This window comes from Parus major, chromosome 9, assembly GCF_001522545.3.
Source record: "Parus major isolate Abel chromosome 9, Parus_major1.1, whole genome shotgun sequence".
In the NCBI taxonomy this organism is placed as follows: domain Eukaryota; kingdom Metazoa; phylum Chordata; class Aves; order Passeriformes; family Paridae; genus Parus; species Parus major.
The window spans coordinates 12966601-12982388 of NC_031778.1; the positions used below are offsets into that span (position 1 = coordinate 12966601).

Here is a 15788-nt window from a genome sequence, read left to right on the forward strand (position 1 = left end):
AGTATCTGAAAAATTCTGTACTCTGAAATTTTGGCTGAGAGTAAGTGATGCTGTGAGAAGTGTCCCTGGTATTTAGTTTACTTTTGGCATTAAAATAAACATGCATTCTTGTGCTTTTTGCATAAATAGCTTGTGGTGCAGAGCTCTGCTGTGGCTTAGTAGTAGCTGATACTATCAGCTGCTTAGTAATGTAGAAAATTGGTCTCAGTTTATCCACATTTCTGATTGGTCCAATGAGAGAGAAGCACATAAATAAGCTGTTGTCTCAGTGATGTAGAATTATACTTCAGAATGCATTAAATGAAACTACCAAATAAAATTATTTATCAGCTCTAGCAGTGCATTGGCTGTACTTAGGGAATTTTGGCATCCTGCCACAGCAAGGGCAGGTCATGGATTCCTCATTAGTGATTTTGAGATATAACCATATTTTAGTTTTTGATACGAGGTCATCTGCACTCTCCATTCCTCCTTACATCTCTCTTCTGAGTAGATTGCTGTCCATCCTGATGTTTGCATTCTCAGTCGTGGGTCACTATATAACATGCATCTTGCTTGCTGTGCTTTTTCAACCCATAAGTGTTGGAACAGTTTTATACTTCATGACCTGGTTCTTTTACTGTTGATGAGAAAAGTAGTTCATTCTTTGTCAGAGAACTTTCAAGTTACTCTCTCTTGATCTCAGTGAATGAAATTGCGTTTTCAAGAACTGATACCTGTGTCTTGTGTCATGGGGATAAAATGCATTTGAGGATAGAAAAAAAAAATCTGGAATAAGGAAAGGAATAGGAAGCTAAGCCATTGTCAGTGTTTTTGGAAAAGTCATTTCTGTATCTATTAGCATTACTTGCAAATAATTTTGAAATAAGGAGTTTGCAGCTCACAAAGGCTCAGCTGCTTTGTTATCTTAAAATAAATGTGTGTATTAAATGATGCCTACTAAACAATATACTTGTTATATAAGTATAACCATAAAAGCAGACCCCTAAGCAGCAATGTGTTGTTGGATGTTAGCTGCTTGGCCACTGTCTCTGAGTACTTTGATTTGTCACAGGAGCTGCATGCTTCAGGCTGACTCGGAAAAGCTGCGGCAGGCGTGGATTAAGGCTGTTCAGACCAGTATTGCCACAGCATATAGAGAGAAAGGGGATGAATCTGAGGTGAGTTTAACAATCCACCAAAAAACAACCTCCCCTTTAGATCCTGAAAATTTTAAATATATAAAACCTTCTTTAATAGAGAGAGAAGAAGAAATAGAGAGGGAAGAAAAAAACCAATCCATTGTTTGTCTTCCAGTGGAAAAGCAATGAAATTTTGAAGATTGTAAATTATATCTGATTTGTCTTTCACATCACCATGTTAATGTTACTATGTCCTATATGTTTTTTTGAGGTTTTTCTGTAGTGTGATTAAAAATCATAGGATAGTCTTATATTCAGTTTTATATTATCTCCTAAAAACCTAAACATTCTTTTTTAGTTCTGTGGCTTTCCTTGGCCGAAGAGCCTTTCATGGATTTTAGTGCACAGTTATTATCTGTGAGACTTCAATTTCTTTAGTTTAGCATGTGTCTCTTAATTAGTTTGTTTGTGTCTTTTCTCTTTTAGAAACAGGAAAAGAAATCATCCCCTTCTACTGGGAGCCTAGAATCTGGGAGTGAGACCAAAGAGAAGCTGTTGAAAGGAGAGAGTGCTCTGCAGCGAGTCCAGTGTATTCCTGGTAATGCTGCCTGCTGTGACTGTGGTTTGGCAGATCCTCGCTGGGCCAGTATCAACCTGGGAATCACCCTGTGCATCGAGTGCTCTGGGATACACAGGTTGGGGAACTCCTCACAACTGCTTTTGATTTGTGCATTGGCTTAATTAGGAAAGGTGGTGTTTGCCTCTTCAAAGGTATATTGAAAGAAAATTAGAGACCCTTGTTTGTAGATAGAATTAAGGTAGCTGCTTTATTTGCATAAATTAATGGTAAATCTGTTTGAGCTAAGATATAATGTGTAGTTACAGGTTAATGTTTTTTTCCATGTTGTTTAGGAGCTTGGGAGTCCATTTTTCAAAAGTAAGATCTTTAACTCTGGATTCATGGGAACCTGAACTCCTAAAGGTACAGTATTTTTGAAACAGGTTTTTATTTGGTACTTAGATTGTTGTTCGAAAGCCTCTGAATCAGAAATTTCAATGCAGGAAGCACATTTGTACCCAGTGCATGTCTTGCAGTTTGAGCAGAAAATGTTTATAGTTGTGTGTTGGTTTATTTTAATTCACACTTTTTTATACTCCATAGTAATTTGTGCTGCAAACTTGCAATGCAGAACAACTTACAACACCTTCAGGTTCCCAAGTGCACTCTGAGTAGCAAGTTTCATCTGATAGTTTCAACATACAAAAAGGCAAATCTGTTTACAAACCACTAATGTCTTTCAGTGGGCTGAAAATTTTGGAAGTGATATATCAGCCTCTAAAGCATGATCATACTCAAAAATTTGATGTCAGCTCTTTACAGTGAGATGTTTCCAGCCATAGGAGAATACTCGTGCAACTGCTCTTGTGTGCTATTTGTATACTACATTTCTAGCTTGAACCATAGTTAGAAAAGTCATGTGACACTGAAATTCTGAAATAAGAACTCATGTATGGATGCATGTGTGCAGCTGGATAGCTCATGCAAAGCATTTGCTTCTAGCTGTGATGTTCTGGCACTTAGGAATTGCTTCTCTATTCTGTACAATCAAAAGACAATGTGCTTTGTGGTTAATAAATTTTTTATCAATGTGTTCACGCTGAGAAAACAACCAACCAACCCTCCACTCCCACTCTAAAAGAAAAAAAGCTATACCTCTTACAGTATTCATGTAAATACCAGAACTAAGCATTCTACCTGGTGTTAGAAACAAGAATTCAGTTCATTGCTATCAATAGGGTTAAATTCTCCTGTAAGTGGGCTTTTGTCTTTGTTCTTTTTCTGTAGTTGTATCAGATTATGGTTTAGCAAAAATGTTCATTGGGTAAGGTGGAATACAATTGGTTGAATTGTCTTTTGCTGATGGGGTAAGAACAGCTCCTGGCAAAGATGGTGGAAAAGCACTTTTGTTAATGAGGTGCCATTCTGCACCTGTACTGCAATCTGGTGGTTGTTTTTTCAGGCACTTTACAAGTGACTCTTTTTTTGTTATATTAATCAGAATTTGGTCTCTCTATTCACTGATTATTTCATTATTATCATGCTTATTACTGTAAGTGTACTTTTACCAGTGAAAACACTAAGATGTAAGTATAAGCTGAGTGAGGTTAAAAACAACTGAATAGGTAGCTAAAGCTTTTTTCAACTATATTTGAATTTATTTATTTTGCTTTATAGCTTATGTGTGAATTGGGAAATGATGTTATAAATAGAATATATGAAGCGAAGTTGGAAAAAGTGGGAGTAAAGAAGCCACAATCTGGAAGTCAAAGGTAGTATTTTACCAGCAGTGCCTGTTGCTTCCTTTTATTGTTGCTTCCTTCAGCCTCCACCTGTAAAAGATGCTGCCACTTAACTGTGTTACACTCCTTTAGTGTATTCATTTCCCTGTATCACCAGAATATATTGCTCTCTCCCTTTTCTCACTCTCTTTATTGGGTATTCCTTCTATTGGTCCCTTTCTGCTTCTCCTGTTCATTCGTTCTTTTTGTGATCTCACTCCCACCTTTTGATAACATCTCTAGAGCTTCACTGTAGACATGTGGATTTTGTTTCCTCTCTGCTGGGTACCAGCTCAGCCAGCTGTACTCGGTGTGTAAGTGCTCCTGGAAGGAGCCTGTGGCTGTTCCTTTTGTTTACAGTGACTTTGTTCTTCCATTTGACTTTTGTTCCCTGATCCTCAGAATGTTCTCATCTTCCTACCTACATTGTACATGAGTTCTGCTGCTTTACAGCAGCCTTCAAATCATTGTGCTTCTGGCTTCTATTTCTCTGATGCTAATTTGTGTTTGAAGGTAGATTCCCAATGTTTTGTGCTGCTGTATAGGAAGTCTCTTAAATTTGCTTTTTTACTACCTTTCCAGTTCTGTGCTGCTTGCTGCCCAGCAGTTTTATCATATAGAAAACTGCATTTTATGAAGTGTTGGCAATTTGGAGACAGTGATGATAGTATAAACAAAGTAGGAGATTTTCTAGATATTCCTTCTAGTGGTAACTGCTTTTCAGCAGTTTTAATGTAATAATTACAGCCCCTTTTATCAGTTTGGCACAGCTGCTATTGGGTCTTAAGGTAAGAACCTCAGGTTACAAGGAAAAATACTTCAGTATGTGATATGGAATTGATGGCTGTGCCTACCTAAGGCTTGTTACTGTTTTCTTGTGTAATCTTAATGTTCCCATAACAGATGTTGCAATTCATATTTACATAAGAAACTAAGTATATGTTTATTAATAGGTTATTAACAAAGTAAACACATATAAAGGTTTAATACAGGTAACATAGGGTAACTAATGCTTATTTCTTCCACATACCTTTCCAAAGTCTGAAAGTAAATATATGTTTGTGAACTTAACAAAATTATTTTGAGCCTTATGCAAATTTTAATCAAGAATACAGAAAGCGACAGTGTGCTTTGCATCTTTCTGAAAATGTGCTATAGGTGTGTCTTATGTGCAATGCCTTTCTACAGTCTTGGTTACTGACTTTGTACAAAATAGACATTTGTTTAATACATGAAAATACTAAAATAAAAGCTTATTAACTCCAGGGATTTTGTATATGACAGGCAGGAGAAGGAGGCATACATCAGAGCAAAATATGTGGAAAGAAAGTTTGTAGAGAAGCAAGCTGCATCAGTACCTCTGCCTGAGACTGGAACAAAAGTTTTACCTCCAAGACAGGATGAGAAAAGGCACAGTGGCCCTGAAAAATCCCTTTTGGCAGGGGAGCAAGGTGCAGCATCCCGAAGAGGTATTTACACACTTCTTTCCTTAGCTGTATTACCCATTTTCTTTTTAAGGTAACATGTTTTTATATTAATTTACTTCTGCCTCGTGCAGAGAATTTGGAATCTGGTTTTTAAAGGATTGTAGCCTAGTGTAAGTGTAGGGGAGAAAACACTGCTTCAGAGATGTGCATTTTTATAGGAGGAAGGATTTGGAATGGGGATGCTTATAATTCAGAATCATATTAACCACCTTCTTTCCTCGGTATTTTCATCCTTCTTGATTTTTCCAATAACGTTCTTTCCTGCCCTATCCCTTCCTTACTGCCTGCTTTGTGCTTTGCTAACCTGCATGTCCCAGCGGTTGCTGTAAGTAGCGACGAGGCGAGGCGGGAGTCTCTGTTCTGTCCTGATGAACTTGATTCACTCTTCTCCTACTTTGATACCTCTTCAAAACTCCGTAGTAGTAAGTACTACAGCTGTGGCGTGTTCAGTATTTGCACTAGTGATCCATTGTGTGTTGTGGCCATCTCCCTGCTTCAATCTATTGTCTCCAGGCTGCTGCATTGCTTCGTATTTTCATGAAATAATTTAAGCTTTTTTACTTATCCTGATTTTTTTTTTTATTTCTAATTATCTTTGACATTTATTATTATTATTTGTAAATGTTACGGTTACAAAATGTGACTTCATATTTTTCTATGGATGCATTAAGAATGCTGAACAAGAACAAGCCATTTTTTAAAAATTGTGTTCAGGACCAAGTATAAGAGCTTGCTTTATTATCATGGTATCTGTGAGGATCAAGTAGCTTCAGCTCTGCATAGTAATTGCAGTCTCTCCCCAAAACAGTCCGAAGCAGTGACAGTGGGATCCAGCCGAGCACTGATGACAGCAGAGAACACCTTGCCTCTACTATATCAGCCAACAGTTTGTATGAACCAGGTGTGTTAGGCTTTGCACTTCAAGATGAAAATTTAATCACTTTGGCAGCATGTTTTGTAAAAAAGATTAATTCATGGCGATACAATTCATGTCCGCTATCCTGGTTGAAATGCTTTTAGCAAGGGTAAAATTTGCCCTAGTGATCTTTCCTTTGGGCTTGCACCAAAAATGGCATGTAATCCTTCTAAATGGGTTCAAAGAACTGTGTTTTTTTCCAGTCAGATGAGACCGATCCCAAAACATTGACTTTTTTGCAGATAGAGAAATGCTGCATTTTGAGAAAGAAAAGACTCCAGAGAAATGAATTATACTTATATAAATAAATAAATCCACAGAGATAGAATTTTTATTGAGTCAGAGATAATGGGCTTTTATGTGTTATTTGTGCATTCTTGCTCAATTTTTCTGTTTCTTATTTATGTGGAATTAACCAAGTCTTTAAACATCATTCCCTCAACTTAGAAGTTCTGTAAGATGATGAATGAAATTATTTGCTCATTTTAGCATGCTGTTCTGACAGACTGAGTATAGCTCCTCAAAATTTCCAAAACACTTATTTATATAAAAGCAGACTTATTCTTCTACATCAGAGCACTCTTTTAAAGGTATGTTTTAAATCCAGTAGTTCACAGGTGTTATAGCAGGCAGGCAGCATGTGCCTTGGATCTTTTTGATTATGTTGTAGAAACATTTATGATGCTGTAACTCACAGAAGTTTTTATGTAACTACATCTTTATCTCCCAGACTTCACTCTGGGAGTGAAGAAAAATAACCATTTTTGAGATGAAGAGAAAAAGATTATAGCCACAGCAAGTAATTGGTAAATGACAATGGTATCTATTAACAAAAATTAGATCAGAACAGTATTAGTCTCATACTCAGGTATGAGTATATTGCAGATAAAGATATATTTGTATGACTACATCCCTGCAGAACATGAGTTTTATTCATATCTTGCTGTTTACAGTAAAACACACTCCAAACCCTAAACAATTCCTTAGAAATTAAATGGAATATGTACATTGAAGTGTATACACATGTGCCAGTAATGTAGAGAGAATGTTTTCTGTGCAGTAATAGTTCTGTGAAGAGACTCTGCCTAAATGCTGGAGCTAAAGGCTGTGAATTCCCCAGGCATAATGGGGCAACAATACGTAGCATTCTGCAAAAGCTGAGCCACTTATTGCCAGAGAAATGTTTTGATCAGAATTCCAGGAGGTACCTTGTGAAAACAGGAATTAGGTAAGCAATTTTTTTTCTTCTTAGAAGGAGACAAGCAAGAATCTCCAGTGTTCTGTGACTCCAAGCAGCCTAATCCAGGATTGCAGTTGTATCAAGCTGCCTTTGAGAAAAATCTTCCTCACATGGCAGAAGCATTGGCTCATGGAGCTGAAGTAAACTGGGTCAACGTGGAGGAGAACAAAGCAACACCACTCATTCAGGCAGTGCGAGGGGTATGTGATATACAGCACTGGTGATGGGGGAGGAGAGCAAGGGAAATAATGATATTTCTGTGTCACTGTTCCTTTTGAGCTGCTTGCTTCCCTAATGAATGATAATGTGATGCTTAAACTATGTTTACAGTGTTCTTTCAGAGTTGTTTCTGAAATATTTTTTTCCTACTTTGTTTGGAATTCTCTGTCCTAGTAGTGTTTTAAGTTGATATGGAAGCAACTCTGTTTTGTTTCCTTTGCTGGGTGGCTCAGTGGTGAGAAGACAGAAGAGGTTTGGTTTGGTTCTAGAAATCTGGTTCTGAGTTGTTTCTTTGTTTTGATTCCATAGGGTTCATTGGTTACTTGTGAATTTCTGCTGCAGAATGGGGCCAATGTGAACATCCGAGACATGAAAGGAAGGGGGCCCCTGCACCATGCCACAGTTCTAGGACACACTGGGTAACTCACTACCCCAGAATTTGTACATGGCCATCCTTTACTGTAGTTGTTCATGTGAAGCTTCTTCATTGCCCCAGATATTCTGATACTTTAATACTATTTCAGGTGATACAAGTTTTTCTTAAGCTCTGGTTGTGAGAGGAAATAATATCTTGATTTATCAGTCTCATCCACTAGCAAAACACACATGTTCTCTAATGTGGATTAAATAAATGGCTTGCTTATTACTGTTAGCATGTCCTAGATGACCTGCACTATTTTGATATAAATATAACTCTCATTTTGATATAAATGAGTCATTTGGTGATTTAAAGTAAATGCATTGTATCTTGACTTTATTAGCTTTTTTCCTTTATTCAAAGGAAATATATTCAAAAATATTCTTCAATGTTTTTTTTTAATAAACAGACAAGTGTGCTTATTCCTAAAACGAGGAGCAAATCAGCATGCCACTGATGAAGAGGGGAAAGATCCATTGAGTATAGCAGTGGAAGCTGCAAATGCAGATATTGTAACACTGTAAGTTGTACATTCTGTTTTCTGACTAGACAACTTAGATTTTGCTAGTCAGTTTCAAGTTAAAAGTACAAGAAATGTCAAAATTCCTTTACATAAAAACAGGGGGGAACAAAAGAGTAACCAAAACACTCTATCCATACATGACCTCTTTGATGTGAGATTCAGGAGAGCGTAGTAGTAGAGCATTATAATTTTTTTTGTGCTTTAAAGATGACATTGTTCCTTTTGTTTTCTGAATGGCAGGTTGCGTTTAGCAAGGATGAATGAAGAAATGCGTGAATCAGAAGGACTCTATGGGCAGCCAGGTCAATACTCTACTAATAACCACACTGAAATGCAGTATAAGAAGTGTATACAGGAATTTATCAGTTTACAATTAGATTCTTAGTGTCTGAGGGAAATTTAAGATTGCTTCATACAAAAATGTTTTTTATAAATCAACACATTCTAAAGTTTCATTGAAATTAAGTGGTGTGACTTTGTCAGAGTACTTAGGGAACCTAAAAGGAGACTGTTTAAAGAGCATCATTATAGCAGTGCATTACTACAGCCATGACCACCCTGTTTTGCTGGTAGTTGTCCAGAGTTTTCTCCTATTGCTGTTCCATTGACATTTGTGTAACGTTAGGATTTACCTGACATTATTTAGTAGTAGCTTTCTGACTCAGCCTGCTCAGAGACAGTTGAAGAGTTCATCTTATTCCAAGACACCATTCTCTCCTTCCTGTGGAATGGTCTGCTTTTTCTTTTTTTAAGAAAAAAGTTCTTGCACACCAATGTAAAAAATGTACTTCAAATATTTCAAATTGACTCCAGACAGAAACAGGAGAGTATTATTTCCTTAAATTTTATTTTTAAATATTTTTATTTGTTAAGATACTAATAAGAAACAAAACAGTCATTCTTAAGTATGTATTTTTATATGCAGATTCTTTCTGTTAGGTTAAAAAACAAATAGAAGCTGGCAGATACTTGAGCCAACTCCAGCAAGAAAGTAACAAATTATATTTTATGCATATGTGCAGCTTTATTCTCAGTCCTAATTTACACCATGTTCTGATGTGATACTTGCTTCCATAGGAAGGTAATTTAATCAAAGTCATGCAAATACCCATAATGAAGGCACACTTAATTGTGAAGTTGGACAGCTAAAAACACCCTGTTGTTTGGGGCAGAAGTGAAAGGTGAACCTTATTTTTCAGGTTGAGTGCTGAGTACTCTCAGTGCACTCCTATAAAGCCCTTATGTGTTTTCCACTGATTCATGAGGATTGGGCAGGGGGGGATGTTACCAGATTGGAACATCAGACTCTAGAGACGGCAGTTGATGCAGTCTCATTGAGATAATTTATACAGCTGGTAAGGTGAGATTGACAGTGAAGAGTAGTTTTGCCACAACAGGCAGAGTTAGCCCAAAATCAGGGGGAGGCTCTCATTAGAGTAACTTCTGAAATTAATGCCACAAGCTGTAGCTTAGAGTCCCAGCCAGAACTTACTGTATCTTTGGATACAATACATACAGGGCACAGCTCTGCCCCCTTCACTGTTACTTGTTAAAGTCTCTTTTAAAAGTTGAAGTCAATATTTGAGCATTTTGAATTGTGTCTGCTATAGATTTTGAAATTTTTGAATTTGTGTCTGCTATAGAAGGGTTGTGTCAGTGTAAGCACAAACCTGTCTGCTGCTATGAGGTGTCACACCTTCCTGTGGTTTTAAGGGATGCAGGTCTTTTCCACTGCATATACATGTTAAATTATCTGCACTGCCCTTGCTTTAGAACTCCAGTTTTCCAAAATTATGATTCCAGAAGGAAATAAGATTTTCAGGACAATTGTATATTTGCTGGTAGCTAAGTGAGGGTAAATATCATTGTATGAGTTTGCTGCCATCAGAGTGAAACCAACTGCCTACTTCTCAGCTCTAGCAATGCAGCTGATAAACAATTGCTCATGTAGCTTAATGGCATCAAAATTGATAATTTTAATATATATGGCTAGTTTGAGCTACTGAGAGAATGAATATTGCTTTGCAAGGTACAGTTGGTCTTCCAAAACATCCCTGGAATGGGAACTAGCTGAAACCAGCTTTAAAAGGTTGTTTCTGATGGTAGAAGCCATATGCACCGTAGTACTGTTTCTGTATAATACTTGACTGCTCATCTCCTGGTGCTACAGTACATCTTGCTAACTCTTTGATATTAGCATTGCTACTTTTTCTTCCTACCTTTTCTTGAATGTATGATGTGTGCCTTTTGAGTTATTCTGGTGTTAAATTGTAAAGCAGTGTTACAGTATTTTTGTACATAGAATCTGCACTTTAGGGAAAACATTGCTTGAATAGGGAACTTCCAGAATTCAACTTTAAAGTATAACTTTAAAATAATGATAAGGTTTACAGTATTTATAATTTTAATGCGACATACAAACTAAAGGGGCACTTTATTTTAGTCTATTTTTGTATGTAATAATTTTGTTATGTAATAGAGACAAAGCCAGAGCCACAATGTATCTTGCAAAAATAGCTTTTTTTTCTTTCAAGTTAATTTGAAAGAACCAAGTGTGGAAACTTGAACTGCAGTTCTCATTCACCAGTGGAACCCACTTCTGTACTAGAAGCAAAATTGCTTTTATCACAGAAGCCTAATTCTTGGCCCTTCATAGCTGTTCTTTTGGTGAATGTTACAGCTCCATTCTGTGCTGGTCTCCCAGAGCAAGCAGCTCTCACAAGCTGTTACAATAAAACCTGTCCTGTGCCTGCTTCATCTCTGGAACACTGAATCACTGAATGGTTTGGGTTGGAAGGGACATTAAAGATCATCTAGTTCCAACCCACCTGCCATAGGCAGGACACCATACTTGAAATTAAATCTGAAAACCAAAAAGGAATTTCTCTAGAACTGACTTTTCCTGGTAGAGCAGTATTGAATGTATTCATCTTTTAAAGTCTGGAAAGAATTGTGTTACTGCCATGTTAAATATTTCTGGAAGGTCAGTTATTATTTGTGAAAGTGTTTTTAGAAGAATGGAGTCTCATCTCCAAAAGAATAACAGTTTTAACACTGGAAATGTGTATAAAAAAAAAATCAAAAAAACAAAACAATGTAACTTTTCCCAGTAGTGCAAACTTTTAAGCACAAAAACATTCTTTTCTTCCACAATCATGTTAGAAAAAAAAAAATTCTTCATATTCAGTGTACACAATGAGAGAGATTTTGGGTTGATTTCTTTGTCATGCTATTAAATCAAGCTGTCAGCAAGAAACAGTAGTGCTGGGGTCTTGTGTCCTGTGTGGCCATCTGTGTTGGGAAGACTCTAAAACTTGGATGGCTGCATAGCTCCTGACCTAACCCAATGTTTGATGCATATAATTCCTTTTGAAGATGAAAGATGATGGTTTCTGTTTTAAAACAGAACTTGAACTCAAGGCCCAAAATGCAACAACAGATTAAAGAATGTGAAAATGAATGAAAAATGTCCATTTTAAAGCGGTAAAAGAATGACTTGGCAATGACTCAAGTCAAGCAATCAGTCCTCAATGTGTTTTCCTGTGTAGACAGGGAGGAGGGGGAGGAACACATTTTGGAACATGTTCTAGGGATAGGGTTGTGTTTAAGCACAAAGGGTGAAGGTTTAGGAAAAAAAAAAGAAAGAAAGCTTTTTAGGGGAAGTATCATTGTTCTTCTAAATCAAAATGAAAAATGTAATGAAAGTTGTAGATTAAATGAATGTAGAAATTTTATTTTTGCTGAAGTACCAAATAAGTGACCAAAATAATTTATGGACAATAATTTATCTACTTAAGATTGCTTTTTTTTAATATATATATTATTGCTTGCTGATTGTTTCTTTCTTGGAGAGTTCTGTTTGGCTGTAAGAATTCTGATCTCTGTTTCTAAGTAAACCTTTATTTATGCCATAATTCTATTTTTCTGTAGAGAATCTTGGTTAGCAGTTCCTTTAAAAACAAGGATTTTACTCTTTTATTCCTAACAGCTAATAAATATTTTTCTTTTTTAAGTTGCTTTAAATTGCTTTAACTTTTCCTTTCTAACTCTGAACTTTCCTCTGTGTGGCTGCCTGTGAGGTACTATTTCAGGTATAGTTTGGCTTTGTTTAATTTGCTTCTACAGAACATGCATGCAAGTAAGCAGTCCCTCTGAGTTCACATCAGCATCACTCCATCTAGAAGCAGTCTTCATACATGAATAAATGTTACACAGTAATTGATAGCACAATAGGGCATTTGTGTAATGGTGGGTGATGTTGACTATTACAAATGTTTACAACTGTTTCCCTTTTTTTTTCCTACCTAGGAGATGAAATTTATCAGGACATTTTTCGTGACTTTTCTCAAATGGCATCAAATAATCCAGAGAAGTTAAACCGCTTCCAGCAGTCAGATTCTCAGAAGTCTTAAGTGTCAAGAAGGAAAAGAACCTGAAGCTTATAGTGCAAGTCTTTTTTTACTTTAACAGAATGAATTGTATGCATTTTGTTAGATAGTTTGGATAAAATGACCACTCCGATGTAGCTTTAGATTGTGGTAGCTGGGGAAATGTATGAGTTGGTTTATGTTCTACAGTACATATACCTCAGCAGCTGAAGATGTTTAAAGCCCCTGAGAACCTGCTAGCTCCGTGTAAAGCAGCCCCTGTTACACGCGCAGCGTTTGCAGCTCGCACCGGGGGTGGCAGAGCACGGCTGGAGCGCTGCGGGCTCCCACTGCAGCATGGTCACAACAGCTTTGCTACCCAGTGTCATCCACTGTCATCTGTCCCCCTGTTGCCATAAAGAATGTGCCTCTGACAAGGTCTAGGTTGCATTTTCTGGGACTGGTTGGAAGGGAAATTGGGTAAGGACTTACTGAGTAGTCCTTCCATTTGTGGAACTGCAACTCAACAGATTCTCTTGTTCCTACATTGACTCTGGTTAGAGGTAGGCTGTTGATAACAGATGTGATAACTCCAGCTTTTTGCAAGCTCTTTCATGGTGGAAGCCCTAGCACCAGGCTGGCCTTTATGATGGTGACTGCAGGTCAGTCACAAAGGGATATATCCTGGGGACCAAATTCCTAAGAGCAGTTCATTTTCCTTTGTTTTTTTCTTTTCCTCTTAAATTAAACTTTCACTGCAGCAAGTATTCTTCTAAATGAGCATGTGGAACCTTTCATGAAAAATAAATGTCATCCTTTTGGACATGATGTGGGGTTTGTTTGTAGTATTATGACACGTAAACTTGAAATTTAAGACATGAAAGTAAATATTGAGCCAACAAAATTTGTGTAGAATAGTTGTACAAAGGCTATTTCTACTTTTTGCTGTTCTCATTACTAGCCCTAAGCTCACTATAAGTCTCATGTCTTGCAACCACTCTAAATTTAGGGCAATCAGTCCTTTCTATCAGGAAGCAGTAGCCCTTGTATAATCTCAGTGATGTGTATGTTTATGTGTTGTCTAAACTAAGGTGAGCACAAGAAAAACTAGAATTTCAGTGCACATTTTTGTCAAGTAATGAATGAGCACAGTCTCCAACTGTTGTGAGGGCAGCAAGACAATTTGCTTTATTCAGTAGTGAGCCCCATTCTGCCCATGTGCATGTATAATTGCTGTCTCTAGATATATGCTTATGTATGAGGTTATTTATACCTAGATAATAACACTCCTAAACCCCAAACCAGCAGGTGCAATTCTTTATCTTCTATTTGCCTGCCCCATGGAGACAACTTAAGCAGAGTTTTTAGGTGACATAGTATCAGTGTAAGTTTTCAGTAATCCTAATAGCTGTGGCATTGTATTAACCTGCTGTTTAAGTGTATTAGGAAATGAAATGGCTTTTCTTCGTGGAAAGATGAGCAAAACTGGGATAAAACAAATTGAAATCTGTAAACTAAGGTAAAGTTAAACTTTCTGGCATTTGAAGTTTTAAGAAGGTATTTCAATTTAAAATTCAATTTATAATTTTGCATCAAATATGTAATAATGTATCAAATCTGCATATTATTATTGCTACAAAATTAGTAGTGTTGTAGAATTGTCCAGTGGATTTTATTTCCAAGCAGAAGAATCTTACAAGACAGTTCTTACTTCGTATGTGGTCTAATTATGGTAGGAAAAACAGATTCTACCCATTCAAAGTGTGTGTTTAGTCTGAATAATAAGAAACTTAAGGATATCACCTGTAAACAGGAATTTTTAGTAAGCTGTTTTTTAAATAGCTGCCTATGAAATGATAATACACTTCCTAATCAGCAATATTTACCAGCAAATGGGTGCAATTGGACAGATGCGTGTTCCAGGTGCTCATTAGTACATTGTGGACTTCAGCCTCTCTGCCCATTAGGACCTGATCCAGGAAGTCACTATCAGTAGCAGTCTTTCCACTGATTTTGGACATTTTGGATTGTTCCATTCATGGCTTTTAATGTTAGAGTGCTAAAGGATACTATATTAATACTCCATTTTTCACTCTGTGGGGTTTTATATTTTACCTGTTTGTATACTGAGCTGAAATAGTTTTAGAAAATGCAACCAGACCTTCCAACTGCTGTCAGCAAATCCCTGTACAAGAGGAAGTTTCTCCTGTTTTGCATTATGACATCAGTACACATGTGTTGTCCAAATTACTAGGTCTGCTGGATAGAGCATAAACTTTGTAGCACTAAACTAAAAAGGTGAGAACTAGAACAAGTGGAGGGTTGATGTCATATTTCCAGGACTTTGGTGCTTCTGTGCAGCCATCTGTTTTAAATTGTGAATGTTATTTCTGCTGCTTCATCTTGAGAATCTCAAATAACACCCTGACAATGAAACAGCGCTTTGATGAAACTGCAAATAGTAATATGTAAGTACAAAGGACATGATACTTTTACAGTGTCACAAGGACTGACGTAATTATTCTGATTCTTCAATACACAAAGTATTTTGAGGATCAATTTTTAGGGCTACAATCTCTGCCCCATTCATTATGGATGCTTTTTCCCAAGTTAGAGTTAAGGGCTTGTGCAGTCTGACAGCCAACATGCCTTGCTCCTGTGCTTACACAAAGGCACAATTTTAAAACAGGGACAACTCTGGAAAGGCACTACTGGGGAAAAGGATGAGTGTACCACTTTGGTATATACCCTTTCAGATGCTTGCTTTATCTTTCTGTATACAGTATTTTCTTGTTTCTCTTCCCATGGAAGGAGATAGAGGAGGAAAAATTTCACTGACTTTTCTGTTAGAAGCCTAAGTTTTCCATGTTTTGACAGAAATCGCCAAGAAATCATCGTCTTCTCAAGCAGACCGAAATAATGAATTTTTTATTTTTTTTTTCCTCCGCGCGTTCCTCTGTACTCGGTGTTTTTTAAGCATTCCACCAGTAAAATGTACACAAACCCTTCGCCCCCTTAAGCTGTAACTGTACAGACTGTATCCGCCGCCCTCCCTCGCGTTAAGCACGGCTGTAGTATGTAAGCCTTGCCTTGCCTGCCGTGTGTGTGCTGTGTCGCGGGGCCGGCCCGGCCGCTCCCGCCGTGCTGCGGGGCGGGC

At 37.2% G+C, this 15788-nt stretch overlaps 1 protein-coding gene across 7 annotated transcripts in view; it reads left to right on the forward strand.

Moving 5' to 3' along the window:
* The window catches only part of ACAP2 (ArfGAP with coiled-coil, ankyrin repeat and PH domains 2), a 61673-nt gene extending 46023 nt beyond the window's left edge, over nucleotides 1–15650 (forward strand). For 4 of the 7 annotated variants that reach the window (XM_015637948.2, XM_015637945.2, XM_015637947.2 and 1 more), the window contains 12 exons: nucleotides 1055–1160; nucleotides 1608–1816; nucleotides 2034–2103; nucleotides 3358–3452; nucleotides 4746–4930; nucleotides 5266–5370; nucleotides 5757–5849; nucleotides 7117–7304; nucleotides 7633–7742; nucleotides 8151–8261; nucleotides 8505–8566; nucleotides 12573–15650. In XM_015637948.2, the coding sequence (XP_015493434.1) occupies nucleotides 1055–1160; nucleotides 1608–1816; nucleotides 2034–2103; nucleotides 3358–3452; nucleotides 4746–4930; nucleotides 5266–5370; nucleotides 5757–5849; nucleotides 7117–7304; nucleotides 7633–7742; nucleotides 8151–8261; nucleotides 8505–8566; nucleotides 12573–12676 (1438 nt within the window). In that variant the 3' untranslated portion in view covers nucleotides 12677–15650. The remainder of the gene's footprint in view (nucleotides 1–1054; nucleotides 1161–1607; nucleotides 1817–2033; nucleotides 2104–3357; nucleotides 3453–4745; nucleotides 4931–5265; nucleotides 5371–5756; nucleotides 5850–7116; nucleotides 7305–7632; nucleotides 7743–8150; nucleotides 8262–8504; nucleotides 8567–12572) is intronic. The other 3 variants (XM_015637954.2, XM_015637957.2, XM_015637956.2) reach the window with 1 other exon arrangement.
* The last annotated feature ends 138 nt before the right edge of the window (nucleotides 15651–15788 follow it).